This window comes from Lycium barbarum, chromosome 8 (assembly GCF_019175385.1).
Source record: "Lycium barbarum isolate Lr01 chromosome 8, ASM1917538v2, whole genome shotgun sequence".
Classification (NCBI taxonomy): Eukaryota; Viridiplantae; Streptophyta; class Magnoliopsida; order Solanales; family Solanaceae; genus Lycium; species Lycium barbarum.
This window is the reverse complement of record NC_083344.1, coordinates 19,435,090-19,457,165: the sequence shown is the minus strand read 5'-3', so window position 1 is coordinate 19,457,165 and position 22,076 is coordinate 19,435,090. Positions and strand designations below refer to the sequence as shown.

The 22,076-nt window shown below is 35.1% G+C and overlaps 1 protein-coding gene across 2 annotated transcripts; it reads right to left on the bottom strand.

Annotated features, from left to right (window-relative positions):
* Positions 1–13,794: 13,794 nt before the first annotated feature.
* Positions 13,795–19,997, bottom strand: LOC132606015 (superoxide dismutase [Cu-Zn], chloroplastic-like). Of its 2 annotated transcripts, XM_060319313.1 has the most exons (8): positions 19,557–19,992; positions 18,726–18,787; positions 18,053–18,092; positions 17,797–17,892; positions 17,380–17,411; positions 17,189–17,264; positions 16,987–17,040; positions 13,795–14,109 (listed from the first exon to the last, which is right to left on the bottom strand). In XM_060319313.1, the coding sequence occupies exons 1-8, from the start codon at positions 19,837–19,839 to the stop codon at positions 14,078–14,080; spliced, it is 675 nt and encodes a 224-aa protein (XP_060175296.1). In that variant the 5' UTR covers positions 19,840–19,992; the 3' UTR covers positions 13,795–14,077. The 2 variants fall into 2 exon arrangements, with proteins under 2 accessions (XP_060175296.1, XP_060175297.1); XM_060319314.1 differs by lacking the exon at positions 16,987–17,040 and having other exon boundaries at positions 19,557–19,997.
* Positions 19,998–22,076: the final 2,079 nt, after the last annotated feature.

Here is a 22,076-nt window from a genome sequence, read left to right as displayed (position 1 = left end):
CGCACTTCAAAGAACGGGCTATACTTTCATCCCGTACTTCGGGGGTCAATCCAACTTTCTGGAAAATTTGGGTGAAGTGCGGGCAAAAAGTGTGGGACGCAATTCAAAGAACGGTCCGTACTTCTATCCCGCACTTCTCAGGGTCGCAATTTTTCGGTTGCATTGGAAAAAAGACTCACTGAACTTGAATTTACATAGGTTATGAATTCCATAACCCTTTATATTCTAGGAGATATACCTCTCTCAAGTTGGACCAAATTTCTGTCTAAAATTCTGCCAAGTTTTCCCAAATTTTCAACTGCCTTAATTTCTTCGATTCACTTGATCCCAAAACCTTTAAAAACTAGTTTAGCACTTGTTAGAAGTCCTACTTAACCTTATAAGGGTTCCATGACATCTCCGGGCTAATGTTAGTTTGCTTACGACGCAATGACGCGAATTTTTTTGAGGTGTAAAATCTTCCCTTTCTTGGTGCAGCTCCCTTTTTACTCTTTTCAAATCAACCTTAATCCCAAGTTTCTCATCATCCAAGATTCGCTTTCCTGATTTAAGTGTCAACTTCATAACCTCGGATTGAAGAGCCAAGATCAGCGAACCAAGTTGAGCGACTTGTTCTCTCAACAGACAGTTCTCCTTTTCAGCTTTGCTTTTTCTAGCTTCACTCCTAACTAGTTGATCCTTTAAGCTTGCAAATTCACCGAGTGACTCAACCCTTCGTCAATTTGATCATTTATCAAGGAATTTGACTTTTCCTTTGAGAACAGACCTAGTTTTTCTTTGAACTCATGCGTGCTTACTTTGATGTCGTTCTCAGTGTCTGATCCTAAATGAACATCAGCCATGAGAACGGTTTGATCGATGTCATCTTCAGAGTCTTCATCAGAACCCCGGGCTGCTGTCATAGCCTTTGTGTTTATTGCTCTTGTTTGTGTCCTCTTTCTCCTTCTCTGCCCTTCTTTTTTTCTGCTCTATATCCTATTGTGCACAATCCTTGATCATATAAATAGTCTTTTCGTACTTGAAGCATCCACTAGCTTGTGCCCTATCAAAACTCCTTCCCTTCTCAGAGGTATTATTTTTGCCTGATTGATTTTTCCTTTTGAGGAATTTCCTAAAATTTCTTGTAATCAAGGCCATGTCATCTTCATATTCTCTATCCGTGGCTTTGAGCACTAAAGACCTTCCTGAGCTTGCTTCTTCAGTTTTAGCATTCTCCATGTCCATCTCATAGGTCTTTATATTTCCTACTAGTTCTTCTAGAGGCATCTCCTCTATGTATTTTGCTTCCCTAATAGCAGTGACTTTCATCTTGAATGATTTTGGCATGGTTCGCAAGATTTTGTCTACTGAATCTTCGGTGGAGATGACTTTTCCAAATGAGGTTAATACATTCAAGATAAAGGTTTATCGAGTGAACATCTCAGCGATTGTCTCTCCTGGCTTCATCCTGAAATTTTCCTAATCAGTGGAGAGCATGGCCTTCCTGAATTTTCTAACTTAATTGGTTCCTTCAGGAGCAGTCTTTGAGGCATCCTTGATTTTCTTAGCTATTGTGTACCCAGAGATTCTATTGTATTCATCTGGTCCAAGTCTGCAGATTAGGACATTCTTAGCCTTTGCATTTTTCTAAAGCATCTTATAGTCACTTTCGACATATTCAGCCTTTTCTTTCTTTAACTCTGTTCCATCTTCTCCCTTCTTTGTGGGATATTTAGGTCCCTCAATGACCCTATCCCATAACTCGTAATCTTTTTCCTGTAGGTGGTCCTCCATGTAAGCCTTCCATCATTGATAGTATTGTCCATTGAACAGTGGAGGACTTTGAGTTGATTGTCCCTCACTGTGTCCTGTAGGTGGTGCAACATTCATCATGATCTTCTCCTAAGGTGTTAGCCATTTTTAGAAGAACCTGTTCTGACACCATTTGCTGGATTGCACGACCTACTTCATATCCCTATGCATTATCCAATTTTCGCCTATAGGATGGAACACGTTACTCTACCTGTTCTATGCTAGCATCTTGCAGAATATAAATTGCAGGTAAGTAAAGAACACAATGATTTTTATGTGGAAACCACCCAGCTCACAAGGGCGATAAAAACCACGACCTACATCTCCGTACAATTTACCCCAAACTCCACTGTAATGGTGAGCCTCTGCAAATTCAAGTCACAGACTCCGTAACCTACGAACTAACCTCTAATTCCTATCTTACTAATCTCCCTAGACTAGTAAGCAACCTTCAAGTCGATCCCCAACTTAAAGTTGAATTTACAACGTTTTTGTACTAACAGCATGCTTCTAAGAAAGCGGATAAAGTAAAACTCGATAAACAACCAAATAAAAGTTTTCTAGACTCAAGAACTGTAAAACATAACCATATTCTACATCTTCTTCAATCGTCTTCTCGTACTAGGGACGCACGCCTAGATTCTGAATATTCTTTATAAATCTTTTGATAGCTCAATAGTCTAAATTCTCTCTTTGTGGTGTGCAAACCTTCTTCTTGGTAAGACTTGGATACATAGAGCATTGAGTGCACAACAAGTTGGCAAACACGAAACCCTCTTCGAGTATGCCCACGAGATATTTTAGGGTTTGTGTTGAATTGGGATTCTTTCCTTTTGGATCGACTTTGTCACACCTCTACGAGAAGTATGACGGGCTCCGACTAGTAGGCCGGGAACCACCTGACTTATCTGTCACTTTGAACATTATAAACCATAACTCAAAGAACACCTGCACGCAGAAAAGGCCCAACATAGAAATATCCGATCATTCAGCACATATGTTCATATGCGGACCGATAAGGTCGCCACAACATAACGTATATCATAAAGCCGGCAAGGCTAACAGTAAAGTATCAAGAGCTCAAAATAAGGCCGACAAGGCCACCAATATATTATACAACAATATGAACCGGTAGAGCTATAAAACATCTAACTGTACACGCATGTCTACGAGCCTCTACATAGAATACAAATGATCATAAGGACAATACCAAATAGACTGCAGCTCCGAAGTAAGTGGAGTGCTTCTGAGAATCTGCTGATAGAACACCTACGGGTCTGATCCTTCTCCCTACCTACCTGCAAGCATGAGCGCAGCATCCACAAGAAGGGACGTCAGTACGAAAAATGTACTGAGTATGTAAGGCATGAATAAAAACATAATAGAGATATGAAAGATAACATGGAATAAGAGAGATAACCTGTACATCTGGATGCCTCATCAGGCAGATGTCATGCATGCTCAGCTTTTAAAAAAAACTTTTTCTTACATACATATATATAATATCATCATCATAACGTACCCGGCCTTTTCAGGACTCGGTGTGTAATGTACCCGGCCCTTTCGGGACTCGGTGTGTAACGTACCCGGCCCTTTCGGGACTCGGTGTGTAACGTACCCGGCCCTTTCGGGACTCAGTGTGTAATACCAACTGATCAGTGGTTGCACAATAGGTGTCGTACCCGGCCGACTATAGCGCGGCTCGGTGTAGTAAAATACATACATACATACATACATACATATATATATATATATATATATATATATATATATATATATATATATATATATATATATATATATATATATATATATATATACGTAAGGTCGGTAACCTCCGATTTTCATTATGGAATTATCATCATCGCTATATCTCACCTTGAAGGAACAATTATTATAAGGTGAGATCAATAACAATGAATAAAATCGAGAAAATCATGAAATAATCTCATAATAGTATTAACATCATAAGCTTTGGATTTTCTAGAATTAAAATCATCATCATCATAATCATCATAGAAACATTCTCATCTTTAACATCGTCATTCATATTGTAAAAACATGTTCGTTGTAGTTGTCATAAAAGCTTATAGAATCATAAATCTTTGACTCGGAAAATAGGGACATTTTGGAAACTATTTATGGATTGTCAAGAAAGAAGTCATGCCTTTGAATCATGAATTTCTAGCTTTTGAGAATAAGAATATTCTTGGAAAACATTTATGGATTCACATAAAGGGATCATGGGACATTTGGAAAGCACCTATTGGATTCATAAGAAATGAATCATGCCTTTAGAAGAAAGGGACTAGCCTTAACATACCTGGAAGATAACTTCTCGACTTCCAACTTACTTCCTGCCTTGCAATTCACTTAAGATGATTCGTAGCCTCGTAATCTACATATACAACCATTCATACTATTGTTAGGCTCATCGTCATACGCTCGTCTTAAACCCTCAATTTAAATCCATTTAGAATCTGCCGAAATTCGGGCAGCATCTCCCCTGTTTATATGCCTAGCCCGAAATCACAATCCAATAACCAACAATACCAACATTACAACAACATTATCAACACCAATAGGCTCCATAAAATATCTCACACGATGTTTTCCAAGTTTCTCAACTATCCAACTTATTATACGACTATGTAATAACTTTATCTCCGTAAATAAACTGAAATTAATATTAATAAGCAGAGATTCATACCTTATTCTTTCTAGAGCAACAATATTTTCAATATTTACTTTGAATCCAATCCAATTCCGCCGCAAGACAATACTATAATCACAACCGCACGTTACTTGGACCTCGATTAATACTCCGTCACTTGAAATTACTCAAAATCCTCACTTCTGTGATGTATATTTGCTCTCTTATGCTTGCTGATTTTTCTGGAATATTTGAGAGATTTTTATGACCAAAAAGAGGGATTTTAAACCTTTTATAAGTGGGTAAAGTCGATGGCACTGTAGCAGCGTTGTTTCTGCTCTGTCAGCTGAATTTGTAACATCCATAATTCTCTACTCCGATGTCGTATCGACGAGCGGTTTATTACGTTAGAAACTAGACTCGACGAACATAATTTTAGGCTTTTGAAACACCTTAAAGCTCCCCATATACCTAAAGATATACCCCTCCAAAATTGACCCAAAACTTTGTCCTTAATTCTGCCAACTTGTTCCAAATTTTTGACAAACTTATTTTCGTTGATTTGCTTGGTCCTGGAATCTTCCACAACTCCCCCTGCATGATATTTATCACTAATCATACTTGATAATGGTCATGTCCTTGTGTTTCAAGATTGTCCTTCCCGGTTACGACTTACGAAATCTTAATTTATCCTTTACTTCATTGTTACGTACTTCCCATGTCTTGTACCTTCCAAAACTTCATGGTACGTCTCTGGTACTCCATTAATACGGTGAAGTACGTGGCAAGCTCATGCTCTGAAAGTGCGGGGTATAACAGACTTCATTTTCCTTGTAGGAGTCTGAAGGACCTTGTTTAATTATGGCAAGGAATCCTATAAACTTGACCGCCAAGTCTTTACCATAAATCTGCAAATCCTGGTTGTTGTAGGACTTGCGCTGGAACATGTTCACGAACCTGTTTCATCCACTTAGTTCGTCCGCCTCAAATTATCTGCATTGTCTGAGATGGAACATGTGCACAAACCTGTTTCATCATCCCATTCTCGTTCATTCATATGACTCTATCTTGGGCCTGCTTTTGTGATAGATGATGGAACATGTTGACATACTTGTTTCATAGCATCATGCTCTTTGCTCTGTGTCTGTATTTCTTCACTTAAATTTATTAGTTGCTGGAATAAATCAAGTCTTCAGCCTTGTCTAGCTTTGTGACTCTGATCATGTTCTTGCTCTGTGTTGGAACATGTTTGCAGACCTGGTTCATGTGCTTTGTCTGCAACTCTCTTTATCTGAACAAAATATTTCTGAGTCATCTTCACCTTTTCTCTTCATTATCTCTTTTCCTTATGATTCATTCACCAGCTGCACCTGATGACTCCTTGAGATAGAACATGTTTTCATGCTTGTTCTATTCTTCAATGAACTGCTCTGTGACTAAGTCATCTTCATCTCTTTTGCTCTGTATCTGTCTTAGTGATAGATCATGTATGTGGATGGTTCATTCCCTCTCTGATCTGATCATTGCACTTGTCTTTACATTGGCACACATGTTTGCAATATGGGTTCATGTGTATGTTGTTTTCTATATCTTTTGTAATGGAACATGTCTATGGACCTTTTCTAACCATCCTATGCTGCTTGCTTTTTCAGACCTTTTACATTGTCTTGAAACCCTATTTTATCTCAACCATTGTCTAGCTTTGCTTAATTACCTTGTCAATCATATCTTGTACCTAGACCTAGTTTCTTTTTATTGTAAGTTCACTTTGTCAATCATCAAAACTTCACACATGGCTTAATGACAACAAAGGGTTTCTTCCATGCTTGCTGGGAAACTCTAAAGGGACTTATGGAAATAATTTTAAAAATTCATTCACATGATTACTTTGAGAAGAGTTTAAATGCTACTTATGTGGTATTGATTCCCAAAAGGATTCAATGCTAGTATATACAAATAGATTCTTTGATGAATCTACTAAGTTAAATTTGTCCTCAAACAACACATGAACATCTCGATGTGCTTAATCTATACTATATTAAAAGTATGAACTCCTTAACTTGAAAGTTAAATTACGTAAATACCCTTATTGTTAACCTACATATCCTATTTAAGACAAATAAACCTATACGGCTGTCATGAAGAGTTTCCACCGTTTCTAAATTCTAATGTTGCTCACGCAAGAGTTGCCACCGTTTTATTGTCATATGGTTTATCTTTGTAGCCAAAGGCCAATTCAACAGCTTTAAATTGCTTTATATTCCAACCGGTACATGCACAGATTGTCTCTTCATTACTTTAAACTGAACAGTGTGAGGAGTCAATTGATATTACATACGTATATACCACTCGATTCATCTTTAATCATTATTATATACATACCAGTGAATTCTTCTTTAAACCATATATTATATCTAGATGGTATTTCCTAAAAAGACTATTCATTACACTGATTACTTTTGATCATGGCTTGTGGTGTCACACTGCATCTTCTTTAATTCTTAAATTTATTGCTTTATAGCAAGGAGAGGAAATAAAAATAGGACTTAAAGATCCAGTTTTAATTGCTTGTGGCATTTATCTATTTATTTAATATTTTTGTAATACATTGTCATTACCTCTATGTTTATTGACCATAGTAATGTTTTATAAAATTCCTGCTTATTGTTTATATATGTTTCATATTTTATTTTATTTTTAAATTTCAGTTATACGTTTTTGCTTGAAATCTTTAGTATGAAAATCTATTATTTTAAACTTTTGTGATAATTATAAATTGTCATTACCTGTGTTTATTTACCATAGTCATATTTTATAAAATTCCAGCTTATTGTTTGTATATGTTGCATATACCTTTTTTTGTTAATCTAAATTATACTTTTGCTTGAAATCTTTAGTGACATTAATACTGCAGCCTGCACTTTATGCAAAATAAGAAGCCAAAAGACTCATGGATGAGTAAATATCTCAAAAGGTCACTCAACTTTGAGTAATTATGTGGCAAAATCACTATATTTTGCTACATATCAATAAAATCACTCAACTTTAGCCTTTACTCTCATAAAATCACTCAACTAAATGTGTCATCAAAGAAATTTGACATGACAATATTAATCATTTTTTTATGCCATGTAGACATGGACCCCACAAATAAAATAAAATAAAATAAATTCATATTTTAATTTTGGATATACATTTCAGTTTTTTCTAGAATTTAATATATAAAAATTAATCTACTACTTTAGACACTTTACGTGAGAGTTAAGTTGTTAAATTTCAATTGATTCATTGAAAACACTAATGCCAACGGATTTATTTTTAACCTTAGTTCCAACGTATATTAACCAAAAAAATTGTTTTTTTTTTGTTTTTTTGGTAAAAAAAAAAATTGTTGTTGCTTACCAAAGGAAAGGGTCCAACCGGTCCTATGTGGCCTCTTCCTTTCAGCCAGACCAATAATAACATTCACGTGTTTCTATATATTGTTTAATTATGATTAATTAATATGTATTTTTATTTTATTTATTTCTTAATTATAATAAAATTCATACATATTGATTTGGTCTAAATATTTTGTATGAGTAAGTCTTATCTATTAAAATAGATATATGTAAACAAAGTAGAAAGATAAGAAAACAGAGACGAAAAGAAAGATTGTAGAAGCTAAAAAGAAGGACAGTGCAATAAATAAATAAGAAAATAATTTCAAGAAAAAAAATAAGAACACACATAAAAATAAGGTAGAAACAACAAAGAAAATGAGTTTTAAATGAAGGGTTAGTGGGTGGATGTTGAGGTATTAAAATATGATTTATTTTTTTAATTTGTGGGGTCCATGTCTATATGGCATAAAAAAATTAATTAATATTTTCATATCATATTTTTTTTTGATGACATATTTAGTTGAGTAATTTTATGAGAGTAAAGGCTAAAGTTGAATGATTTTATTGATATGTAACAAAGTTCAATGACTTTATTAAATAATTTCTTAAAGTTGAGTGACCTTTTAAGATATTTACTCACTCGTGGATCGAACACTTCCGAATTTGTTTGTTAATATGTTTTTAAGTCAGTTAATATTTAAGTGGTGATAGCAATTTATATTCGACTTAAAGAACTATTAACGGAATTGATAGGTCAAGAGCATAAAATATGCAAATTGTTAAATCGATAATCGATATCAATATAATTCTTTTCTCAATTGGGTTTATCTGTTAAATCGAAATTTACATATGCCTACTAAAAGCATATATGTCGTAGTAAGTTTAGGGGAGATGGTTGAATTGGAACTTGATGAACATAGAAAATTTGCTTAAGGGAACAAATTTTATAAGATAGAGCTAACTATTATTCTAGAGGTTTATATACAAGCTATGGTGATCCCATTCATTAATTGCTTGTTTTTTTAACCCCTCCCTAGGAGCTCCACCTTTTAAGGGTTTGTTATCTTCCTTGATTTCTTTATCAACATTAATTTTTGGTTGCACCCTGTTGATATATATCTGAGTATTGCTATTATCCTATTCTTTCTAATTTTATTTTTATTTTTTCATTTTAGTATCAACTGATATTTTGAAGAATACTCCCAGCAGATAGTTTGTATATTACTGGACAATTATCTAGAAATAAGAGCATTGACTTGTTTGCCAGTATATGAAGCCAGGTCATATTTCGCTTCACCTAGAATGAATGAGCTAACTCTATTGATCCACGCATCTTTCAAAAGATGACTGACTATTCCCAACACTTCGGTAATTAACTATTTTTGTTGTGTGTTACACTGCTTAGTATTTTTTATTTATTAGATATAGATATTGATTCTTGAAGGGGAATCTGGGCGTCACTGCTAAAGTTATTGCCATGTGATCAGGAGGTCACGGGTTTGAGCCGTGGAAACAGCCTCTTGCAAAAATGCAGGGTAAAGTTGCGTACAAAAGACCCTTGTGGTCCGACACTTTCCCGGAGCCCGCGCATAGCGGAAACTTAGTACACCGGGCTGCCCTTTTGTTATTAGATATTGATTCTTGACTCATTTTTCAATAATACAATATTTTCATTTTGAACTGTCTAATTGTTACGCCACGGAAAATTCCCCGTGAGCGTACAATGAATAGACTAACGAAGAATATGAGTGTACGATGTTTTGCTCAAAAGGGAATGATTACTCATGAGTTTTGAAAACGCGAAAGTTTCAGATTTGCACTTCGGCCCAGTTGGCCGTAAAATAGAATACGGCCCGTAAAGTAGTTTACGGACCGTAAACTGCCATCGTTTTTCAACATTCCAAAACTTCAACTTTCTGCCAAATGGTTAAATACGACTCAGAATACGGACCGTAAATCGAAATACGGCCCGTAAACTGTGACCGTAAACCACCTTGGCCTCCAGCAAACCTTTCTGGTTCTGATATGCTTAAATACGGTCGTGAAGGACGGATCGTAAACCAGAATACGGCCCGTAAACTGGGTTTACTGCCACTGTGCACTCCGACTACTGCTCATAAAAATCAGATTTTTAAGTTAAGTATAAGGGACCCCAAGCTCATTTTTTTTCATTTCTCATCTACACAACTCAAGAAGTCTCTAGAACCCTCCAAACACTTCATCCATAAGAATTCAAGAGAATCAAAGGAAAATCAAGCTCAACAACATCAAATCCATGAAATCAAGAGTGTGAAGCTCATCAAAGTTCATCTACACCAAGAAATTGCAAAGGAGGTGAAATAGGGTTTTTGGTATAGAAGAGTATTACTACTCAAGGCTCATTCCTACCACATCTAAGGTAAGTTTTATGACTTTCTCATGATGATTGAAGTATTTATACGTTGAGACACTTGGATTATAGAAGAGTGTAGCAAATGGGTCATAAAATGTGAATAGTGCCATAGTTGAATGACAGTTGGATTGAATTATGAATGTTGAGGTGTTGAGAGTATAAATATGTTATAAATGACGTGTAGACTATGAAATGGGTGTGGTGTATCAGAAAATGTGATGATGAGCTAAAACCCATAAATGTGGAGAAATTGGAGAAAAATGGTGGAATGTGATAAATGTAAGTAAGTGACGATTGTTGATACGATATTGTGAGTGTTGTTATGAATATTTGGTAATTGAAATGAAACATGGGAAAAGTAGTAGAAACAAAGGAAATGCTGCCCAATTTTCCCTAGAAATAGTAACGTGTTCTTATCGTCGATTGACTAACGTTAGTATGAATTCTCTCTTGAAGGTAGAGGCGTGACATCAAAGGAAATCAAGCAAACGATAGCTTAGTTAAACGTCAAAGGTATGTGGGGCTAGTCCTTTCTTTCTAATGGCATGAATCCTATATCATAACTTTCTTTCTTATCCACGAATCTCTTAAGTTCCGGAAGATATGAGCATAGGTCCATAATTAGCTACACAAGGTAATGAGTCAAAGTATAGGGATCCTAATATGTATGATACGATGTCATCCATTGCTTACACTCACCTTACATGCTAATTCCTTCAAGGTGAGGCAGGTTATCGATGAGTGTTCCATAACGAGCTCGGGGAATTGCGACCTTATGTCACCCCGACAAAGTATAGTTGATCTTGAGTGTTATGCATGTACTATGATGTTGATAAGCATGTTATGATGATGATATTACACCGCGCCTATTTGGCCGGGCAGTCACCGCTAAGGCGGGCAGCTATACACCATGGCCAGATGGCATGGGCAGACACCACTAGTGGGCGGCATGAGATAATACCCCGGACGCGGGAGGCCTGGACGCAGGCTAATGTTATGATTATCACACTGATCCTATATGGACGGGCAGTTTATACATTGTGCATCCATGATATGATGATGAGTATGAGTAAGACAGCATGCATTACTTCCTTTATAATTGACAATCAGTCATAGATGCTTCACATTGACATTTCCTCTGTATCATTGTCTTATTTCATTGTTTATGCCTCTCATACTCAGTACAATGTTCGTACTGATGTCTGTTTTCTTTGGACGTTGTGTTCATGCCCACAGGTAGACAGGGAGGAGATCTTGCCCCAGATTCGTAGAAGCTGCTAGCTAACTGAAAGCACTCCTTTGTCCGGAGGTGCTTATGATGATTCTTTTGTGTATATTTGTATATGTCATCCAATAGAGGCTCGTAGATACTCAGTGTGGGTTATGTGGTTTCACGATGTGGTCATTGTATAAATGCATCAGTATATGTTATTGTGCTAACTCAAGTACTCATGTATATAAAAAGTATTATGCTTTGGAATGTAAAAGTAATTTCCTTATAAATTGAGCATGAATTGATAACTGATGGTTAAGTGAGTCTAAGAAGTAATAGTACGGGCGGTGCTCGGAGGTTAGCCCGGGTACCCGTCACGGCCCCTAGCTGGGCCGTGACACTAATATTGCTAATTTTGATGAGTTTCGTACATAGAAAATGGTTTGATCATGAGTTTTTTATGAGATGTGTTTTATCTCAGAGAGAAACCAGGGGCGGATCTAGGGCTTGCCGAGGGTGTTCACCCGAACACCCTTGGCAAAAAATTATACCCCATATATGTGGTATTTTTTCATTTTTTATGTACATATATAGATTTTGAACACCCTAAAAACAAGAGACGAGGATTCACCTTGAGGTTCCAATTTCAAATCCCAGTCACTACATTTTTATTTTTCCAACCCTCTTAGTGAATATCCTAGATCCGCCACTAAGAGCAAGCAAATATCCAAATATCTTGACCTCCAAAAAAAAGTCACTGTACAATGATTTGCATTGATTATTCACATAAACTTGTACTTTATTCTTTCATGTCTAATCAATAACGCAAACCTTTATTTTAATAATTTTGATATTATTTTATGTAACCATTTAGACGTGACTCGACATACACGTGCAACGCACGTGACGAGAAACTAGTAAAGCTCAAAATGCATAAAATAAGTCTAGCAAAGCTAAAACCAATAGCATTTTGATAGATGTTAACAAGGCAAGAGATTGACACAGTTTTCTAAGCAAAGCTTGTACGAAAGTGAGAATGTAAAGGATTAGTTGCTTATAAGAGTTTTTTTAATAACAACGTACCGTGAGTGTGTGTGGGTGAGGAGGATCAAAAGGAAGATACTACTATGATAGAAGGGCATTTTATATTTCTCCACTTTGTTATTTTTTTCCTGCAAAAAAAGCTAAGTAGTTGGCCGAGCGTGAGCCTATTAGTAAAGCAAATTCAATGAAGCAACAACTAGTATGGCAGGGAAAGGCCATAAATAAGACCTCTACTGCCCGTAAAATAAAACGAGGTAAGGAAGAAAAGTCGAAGCCCCCGTTTTGTCCATAAGAATTATTCACTTTATTCCGGAAATTTTTTTCACTTTTTTTCGAAATTAGCGTTTGGCCATGAGAATTCCGAATACAACTTGAAGTTGTATTTCGGAATACCAGAAACTCAAAAAACTTGTTTTTCAAAAAACTTTACTTTTTTCACTTTTTTACAACTACATTTCACAAAAAACTACAATTTTAAAAATTATGGCCAAACACAACTCCAACTCCAAAATTTCAAAAAAAAAGTGAATTTTTTTGGTATCTATAGACAAACGGGGCCTAAAACTAAGAACTTGGAAGTGAACTGACTTTTATGTTGCCATATTAAATTGAACACCGGAGGTTGTGAGGTAGTAAGATAGCATGTACTCCATCCGTCCCAATTTATGTGGCATCATTTGACTTGACACGAAGTTTAAGTAAAAAATGAAGACTTTTGAAATATGTGGTCCAAAAGCCTTATATAAATGTGTGGCTGTAAATCATATCATAAAGTTAAAATGTTTCTAAATATAAAAACCTGATACTTTTTTTGGAACAGACCAAAAAGAAAATGGTGTCACATAAATTGGACGGAGTACATTCTAATTTACAATTAAGAAATACTTTTTCTAACTCAGCTTTCACAGCACACACTACTAATCATTCTTTTTTGTCTCTTTAAGCATCCAGTATCCGAACCTATGAACCTGACCAACTAGATGGCAAGTCCACTAAAGGGTAAAAACAATTAAAAAAAAAAAAAAGGAAACTATCTATACATAACCTATCTTAAACGGAGTATAAAATGTGAAAAACTTTTTGATCACAATGACCCAAATGGAGTAACTTCATATGACTATTTAGATCAAATTTAATAATTTATGCTTATTTAATGTCATTTCTATCTTTTATTCTTAAAGTTTATTTTAATTTAAAATTATACAATAGAGGTTATGGTGATTTTTACATAAGTGTGACCAAATTTAAGTCAAATTGGTGTGGCCATTTAGTAACTCTCTATGTAAAATACAATTCTCTTTGTAATTGTTACGAAAAGAACCAAACGAAACACAACGATGCAATTATGAGCAAAACCCAGGCTTCTGATACAAGTCTATAACTAGTGAATACAATTTCTTACAGCTAAAACTCCAAAGGTTGGAAATAGATTCTCCAGTTACAATGCATCCAAGAATGGCACCACATTTAGGAAGTGTACATGCAACCTCAAATTTATTTCATTGACAATGTCTGGCAATACATATACATTCAGGTATAGTATTAGCCATGTGAGGATACAATGTTAGCACTCTGTGATTCCAAACAAAGAGCTGCTACCTTTACTTCATAATTGGAGTCAAACCAACCACACCTGCAAAATAAGTTTACAATCAACATTAGCTGAAGTGATATTACTTCCTTTCCTTTATCCTTTTTTGTTTTGCCCGACGAGATATTAGTTCCTTGAAGAGGAAATGTCACAAGGGGCGAGCATTTTGACCTCATACACATCTACAGAATTCAACGTGAAATAAAACGATAACAATATCAAAACCCTTATGAGTCTAAAGGCCTGCTAGAAGAAATCTACATGACAATACAAAAGGAGGCTCATGCAGATTTTCTTTTCCCATGAGGCATTGCCGAAGGCAAAATTTCTCCACTAGAAAAGTAATTAAACATAGAGAAGAAATAAAGTAACAGAAGAAGCTTCTCTTCTCAGTTTACTAATGAAGAGGTGCAATATGTGTCAGTTAAGATATCCAATGTAGAGGAAAGATCCACCTTGAACGACATAATTAAGGGGAAAAAGAAAATTTGAGAAGCAATCCAAAATTTACGAGACTCCGTATTACTGTGCTTGTAATCAAGTCCACATCTCGGCATATTGAAGTTGGATGAGAACACACACCTTGATAGTCCAATTAGTTTACCAACGGTGCATCAACAGCAAACGTGTCAGAAGATATAATATAGTTAATAGTGTTCTCAACTTATTTGGTGTCTTACCCGAAGATCTAAAAGCACTCATAAGGACCTTAGAAGGCTGAGACATGAAGAAAACCTACCCAGCTGGGCAAGTTTATCGAATAACTGACTAAACTATAAGCTTTTGATTGGTCTATTACTGTTCAGTCCAAATTAAATCGTTCCTGAGGATCCCACTACCTTAGCCCTCTTGATGATTTAAAGAAACCATGAGAGTTCTCATTTATAAACACAGGAAATCTCACTGTGGATATGCAAAATTCCATCCATTTCAGCCATTTTTCACCAAGATTCATCTGACTCATGGTGTCTAAGAGGCAAGCCTAGTTTACATGATCATAAGCTTTTCCAGGTCCAACTTGCAAAGAACCCATTGCCTTTTATTCCTCACCAAGTATTCCACACATGCATTCCCAACCATAGAAGGGTCAACAATTTGTCTCCCTCCTATAAATGCATTCTGGTTATCAGAAATTAGTTTTCCTATCACTGGCTTGAGTCTTTCTGCCAACAGCTTAGCAATAAATATAGACACTTCCCAAGAGACTGGTTGGCCTGAATTGTTGAAATTTCTTAAAACAAATGATAATGTACAACTCGCATCATTTAAATTATCATACCACTGGTCCAAATCACTTTTTCCAATTAACATATAAACACTAATTGTTGCTCAAAAGTGCTTTTTTGAAACACAATTTTGAGAAAATACGTGCTTCTAAAAGCTTGCCCAAACACTAATTGTTGCTCAAAGGTGCTTTTTAAATTAATAAGTCAAACACAAACTGCTTCTCACCGAAAACACTTTTTTTAAAAGCACTTTTTAAAATAAGTTGATTTTAGAAGCTTGGCCAAATGGGCTATTAGTCTATTTATCTGATTAGGATTTTTGGGGATTGTGTTGCAGGACTGAATCATGGTCGTTCAAGTTAGGATCTTCTTGTGAATAGCCATGGAGCTTAAACATTCTGCTGAAACTGTATGATTCATCCAGAGTAAAGTCTTGTCCTATTTTTGGTTGAGTCTTTCAGACCATTGAGATTGCCTACTCAAGCTAATATATATGGAGAAAATGTAGTACAAGATTAGATGCCTAAAGAAACCGAACAAACAATGATGTCTTGATAATGAGAATTACTATAAATACTACAAACAAGTGTTCGAAGTGTTACATGTATCTCTTACTAATTTACTGCTAAAAGCACCCAACAGACTACTGCCTGGTTACAAATATACAAAAAAGATTTTCAGAACATAATTAGCAACACTTGTCAAGTGTCACTTTTGTTTTTCCTTCAATGGTCATTTGGAACCAGATTTTACTGCCTATATATATGATTTAAACAAATTGGCTGGTCAGCACATTTGACAAAGTTATATTTGCCCAAAAAGTTTCTTTTGGACAAATTATTCCCTTTCTAGGCACCCGTAGGAACAGGACATAAGGTCATAACTCATAAAGGAGAACATAGCTATAAAACAGCATAAAATAAAGAATAGAGAACACAATAAAAAGCTAAAAGATTTAGTCCAACTGAATTTCCACCATTTCAAGGATATGAAAAGGTAAGAAGGAAAATCATGTTTAAAAGTCACGATTAGCAGTGACAAATGGGTGGGTTGGATCGGATATGTGCAGGTCGAAAATGGGTTAAACAAAAACAGATGTAATATCCAATCCGCCCATATTTAACACGAATAAAAAATGGGTTAACCGACGGATAATATGGATATTCCATGGCTTCAGGAATAGTCAGGTAAGAAGACAAGTTAAAAGCCAAAATAAGCATAGACTCCCAAAAAGCAAGAACTCATAAAAAATAACAACCGGACAAATGGGTATCCATTTTTTAATGGATAATATCCAAATTTGAGTCATTTTCAAAAAGCAGGTTATCCAACCCATATATAGTGGATCGGATTGGAAGGTTACTTGTTTTTTCAACCATTTTACCAGCCCTAGTCACGATTTCCAAAAGCTGCTGAACATAATAGAGTTATCTTTTGAAAAGCAAGTGAAATGCATTTTATTATTATTATTCTTTCTCAAATAGAAGGAAAAAAAAAAGTATTTTGTTACTCAGACACTACAAATGTCCGCGATAAAATACAACAATCAGAAATAAAATCCAATAGGAGAAATCAGCACCCAAGATAAGTTCACAATTTTTTCTCTGCCTTTAGACATAGGTGGCACAAGAACAGATAAGAAAATTGTACTAGAAGGAAGAGAGAGTGGGAGAGTAAATAGTGTTCTTTTTACCACATGCCAATCGTCCCCCGGCGTTGCCAGTAGCAAGACTGAGTTCTTGGCCACCTACAGTTAGACCACCAAATGAGAGTTAGCTCATAAAATTATCTGTAACCTCCCTAAGGCAATATCAAATAATTTGGCTTACATAAATAAATGCACGTCTAAACGTCAAAATTAGAGGTAAACACCAAACCGTAAAATTGAACCTTACCCTTTCCAAGGTCATCCTCAAGCTCATGAACCACGAGCGCTCTTCCAACAACTGAATTTGGACCAGTCAATGGTATCTGAGCAATATTTAAAAGGAATAGTTACTTTTATATCCCGAAAGAAGATGAATAAATGATAGAAAATATGAAATGTGTGTGGGCACTTCAGTGGCCACACAATTGAGCGTTGGACCTGGTTGTCTATTATTGTTGCTTCAGCTATGCCTGGAAATAGAAAGCACGGCCAAGAACATCAAAGAAAAAGAAATCACCATCCATCTTGATTAACAAACCCAAGAGACACGGAAAAAATCAGAAAGTTAGGGGTCGTTTTTTAGGGTGTATTAGGTAGAATAATGCTGGTACTACATTTTTGTACAATGTTTGGTTGTAAATTTAAGTCTGGTACAACTAATACCAGTATTATTCTTCCCCTAATTATACACCCTATTCAGTACTAAATAATGTAATGCATATTATTTAATACAACAAACCCAAAAGTCGATAAAAAATAATGCCAGCATAACTAATTTCAGCATTACTAATACACCTTATACAGTACTATTCTTATACACCCTACCAAACGACCCCTTAAAAGCATGTTTAGTACCATCAGCATTAGCCTCTATGTTTCCCAGGTCACCCGCATGACGGGTTTCATCTCCAGGAGATCCATGTGTTTTGCTGGTAGGATTGAAATGGGCTCCTAGAGTAAGACAATTAGAAAGAAAAAATCAAACTAGTAACAAAAATAGTATAACCAGATTTAACATTTGCCAAAAAGAAAAAAAGAAAAAAAAAAAAAGGTTCCTGCTGGAGTCGCAGTTACTTATTTAATCCCAAGTTCAAAGTAAATCAAAACAAACCTGTAGACATACAACCATTTGTAACATCACCGTATTCGTGCTACAACAACAACCAACCCAAACAGAAAATTAGCAAGAATTAACCAACAATTAACAAGTAAGTTCAAAACCGCAAACTCTGAAGTGGCCTTTCTTTGTGAAACATTTATTTTGAAATTTTGCAAGAACAAGAAAACAGCAATATAAAGGCAAGTAGTTATTTACTTATTTATTACTTGAAGCTAAATTTCCCCCGTCAAATAAATTTTGGGGGTGAATTATTCAATATCTTAGGGAAAAAGCTGAGAGCCAACAAAAAGTTATGACTTTATTGTTAATTCAAGGCTCACCTTGCGAGCTGGTTTCAAGTGCTATGTTTAGCAAATAGAGAAAAATTGGAATTTTCTTTTCCAGAATTGTCCAAAATGGCTTCGTAAATACTTCTTTGTTTCAATTTGTTTCTCTTACTTTCCGTTTTAGTATGTTTCAAAAGAATGTTGCTTTATATATTTAGTAACTCCTTACCCCTAATATCCTACATGACACATTTAAGAACACAAAATTCAAAGGATATTTTGATACATTATACACCTCGTTAATTTAAGACCACAAAATTCGTCAACTTTATTTTCTTAAATTTCGTGCCGACTCAAACTAAAACAAATAAATTGAAACACATGGAGTATGCACTTACTAGATGGAACCCATGAAGTCCGGGAGTAAGTCCTGTTAAACGAACTTTCACCGTGGTTGGACCTATCAGATAAAAACCAGAGTGAAATTTAGATAAAAGAGCATGAAATATTGCTAATGAAAGCTTATATTTTTGGATAATAATCCATAAATGTGCATTCAAAGAAGAAAATTAGGGTCGTTTGCAGTGGCGGAGCCAGGATTTTCACCAAGGGGTTCAAAAATATAAAAGAGCAAGAAACGAGGAAGCCAAGGGGGTTCAATATCTACTATTTATACATAAAAATAATTTTAACCTTGTGTATATATGATAATTTTTTACCGAAGGGGGTTCAGATGAACACCCTGGCCACCACTTGGCTCCGCCCCTGGTCGTTTGGTATCCGGGATGGGATAGATAAGAAGGTTTTATGGGTTAGGATAATTCATGTGATTAGCTATCCCACCTTCTATATGGGATAGCTAATATATCCCATTATTTTGGTACAAATGGTGTGATAAAATAATCCCAGAACTAATTAATACCCATAATCAAACACGATAAAATAATCCTGCATTTCATCAGGATAGTTACCATTATCCCGAGATTATAGTCCTGACATTAGAATACTTGAACTAATTTATACCACCTGGGTAACACCAAGTTTGATGGAATTTATAACTTCAACTTCAACCAAACAAAGTACTCTAAATCTAATCTCAAACTTAATTGTGAGATTTCTCACCTTATCCCATGAACCAAAACAGCCCCTTAGAGTATTAATTTAAAAAGTGAAAAACAGCTTAAAATCCTAACTAAAACACTCATAGAAAGGAAAAAAAATAGAAATACCATCATTCTCTTGGGTAAATGTGACAACGCCTTGGACATTAGAGTTGCCGTTAAGAACAGCAACAGCCTTCTTGGTTGAAGCAATTGGTTTAGGGGCAGTTACTGCAGCGAGGCTCAGTGATTGGCCAGTAGTAGACTTGACATTGACATTGACATCAAGTAAAGAATGGAGTGAAGCGGAAGGTGTGGTGTTTGGGGCAGCAATTGGGAAAATGAAAGGATGAGTTGCAGCAGTAGAGATGATAGTTTGTGCAGCCATGGCTCCCACTAAAGCTGAAAACATTATTGGAATACACTAAATTGATACTGTGGACTACTGGAGTTAAAATTTTTGATATACACTAAATTGATAAAGTCTGCTTATCTACGCAGTACGATCGGTCCATTTGTTTCTAACTCCTAAGAATACAAAATTAAATATCTCAACTACCAACATGTTATGTTCCGTTTTTTTGGGCTGTTCATATTTTGTGGGGTCATTTTGTAATAACTCAGCCTTTAGTTTTGAGTATATTTGCATCTCATGTCATATTCTGTACCTTTTGTACAAGGCAAATATTTCCTCCATTTAAATTTGTTTATTTGATTTTTACTTTTGAATCTTGAGGTCTTAATTTAAAGATATGTAGCAAGTATTAAAATACCCTTTAATCTTATGATATTAAACATGTCATGTAAAAATTTAAAATTAAAGAGTTGAAAAAAAAGATTTTTTTTTAAAGGACTAAAAATAAAAAATAAACAAATTGAAACGGAGAGAGTATTATATTTTAGATTTATTAATAATGGTAGGTTTTAAAGGCTCGTGTAGGGGGGGTTTCAAATGAGTGGGTTGGGTTAAATTGTGATGGATTAAAAAGGGTTGAGTTAATCAACAGTTACTTTGGTTGAATGAGTTAAATAATGGGTCATAACTCTACTCGCTCAACTCTTATTAAATCTTAATTTCTTAATTTTATTTTTTATAATTTGTTTTAATACCTATTAAAACATATTTTTCTTTATTATGTTCATATATAACATATCAAATAAATAAATAAGTATTTTGGATAAGGTATCTCATGGGTAGTTTAAATTACATATTGGCCCAACTTTTAAATGAGTTGAATTGGATGGGTCAAAATAAATTGAAATAATAAATGTGTAGATTATTAACTTAATAGCTTGACGGTCATGATTTATGGGCTAATTTTACCAACCTTAATTCAGATGGGTTTCTGACCTATTGGGACAAATTGTAAAAATTCAGAAAGTTGGACACTTGTGCCCAAAGCACAAGACGAGGTCACTTGTGCTATGGAGGAATGTGAACAAAATATGTAAAAAATAGTGCATTTTTTGCATTTTCGTCTCTATTTTTGTATTTTTGAAGAAAACTTTTTGGACAAATCTCTGTTTTTTTTTAAAAAAAAGTTTATTGTTTGTATCCTTGTATACATTGTATTCGTCTTGAACAATATTGATGGAGGCAACCAAATTGTTGTCAGCCTGTAATGAAAATATTGAATCATTTAGTTATAAATTGTATTCATGAATACAACCTAATTGAATACAGTCAAATTAAATACAATATAAAAATAGTGACAAATAATAAATACCAAAATTATAGCTACCAACAGGAAAAAAGCTACGAAAAAATTTGTCCCGAAACAATCCAATAAAGTTACTTTTTCATTCGGTCGTTCCTTTGGGACCAAAATAAAAGATTGAAAAATAAAAGATAGGAGTAAGAGAAGAGGAGGTAAGAGCTAATGTAAGAAGCCAAGCAACATTCATTTGCTAAAACCCTACCCAGATACCCACCATTTGCTTTCAATTCGTAGGAATCTGACCCTTAACATACCCTTTCTAATTCTTCAGGAAAGGGTACACTTGGGGCAAATACCAATTTTGAGATTGTAATTGCTTAAATGGTGTTGTTACTCTCTTCCATCAAATGGAAGAGAACATAGCCTCTTCCTTCTGTTGTCAATTTCTCTAAATTATTTAAGATTATTCAAAATATGAAACATTATTCTTCTGTAGTTTCTCTTTTTTCGAGAAATGCAGACATTTTTTTTTTAGAAATGCAGACATTAGGTATCCCAATTGATGGATTTATCTTAAGTATCGTCATTAATAGTTATTGCCCCATGCATCGTGCTGATTGTGGGTTTCGGTGTTAACTATTTACTTGAAGAATGGTATTTCATTTAATGATGTCACATTTACCACCCTAATTAGGGGATTTTTGCTCAAAATAAGGTCAAAGATGCAGTTGAATTGTTCAAAAATTGGTGAGAAAGAATACTTGTGAGCCTAACGAAGTCATGTATGCAACTTTCATGAATGGGCTCAGTAAAAGGAGTCATACTAAAAAAACTCTAAGTTGCTCCTGTTAATGGACCAAGGGAACACTAAACCCAATATATATATTTATAGCGTTGTTATAGATGCTCTATGCAAAAGAGGGAAACATAGATATTGTTGTCAACCTTTTGAACGAGATGAAGCGTAAAGGCACTCCTCCAAACATAGTCA

Excerpts from the sequence above, each read along its gene's own strand:
- LOC132606015 (XM_060319313.1), bottom strand. The coding sequence starts at position 19,839 with ATGTTTTCAGCTTTAGTGGGAGCCATGGCTGCACAAACTATCATCTCT. Across the intron at positions 18,093-18,725 it reads GACTTCATGGGTTCCATCTA|CACGAATACGGTGATGTTAC; the intron begins GTAAGTGCATAC and ends TTGTTGTTGTAG. Across the intron at positions 17,412-17,796 it reads CATAGAGGCTAATGCTGATG|GCATAGCTGAAGCAACAATA; the intron begins GTACTAAACATG and ends TTCTATTTCCAG.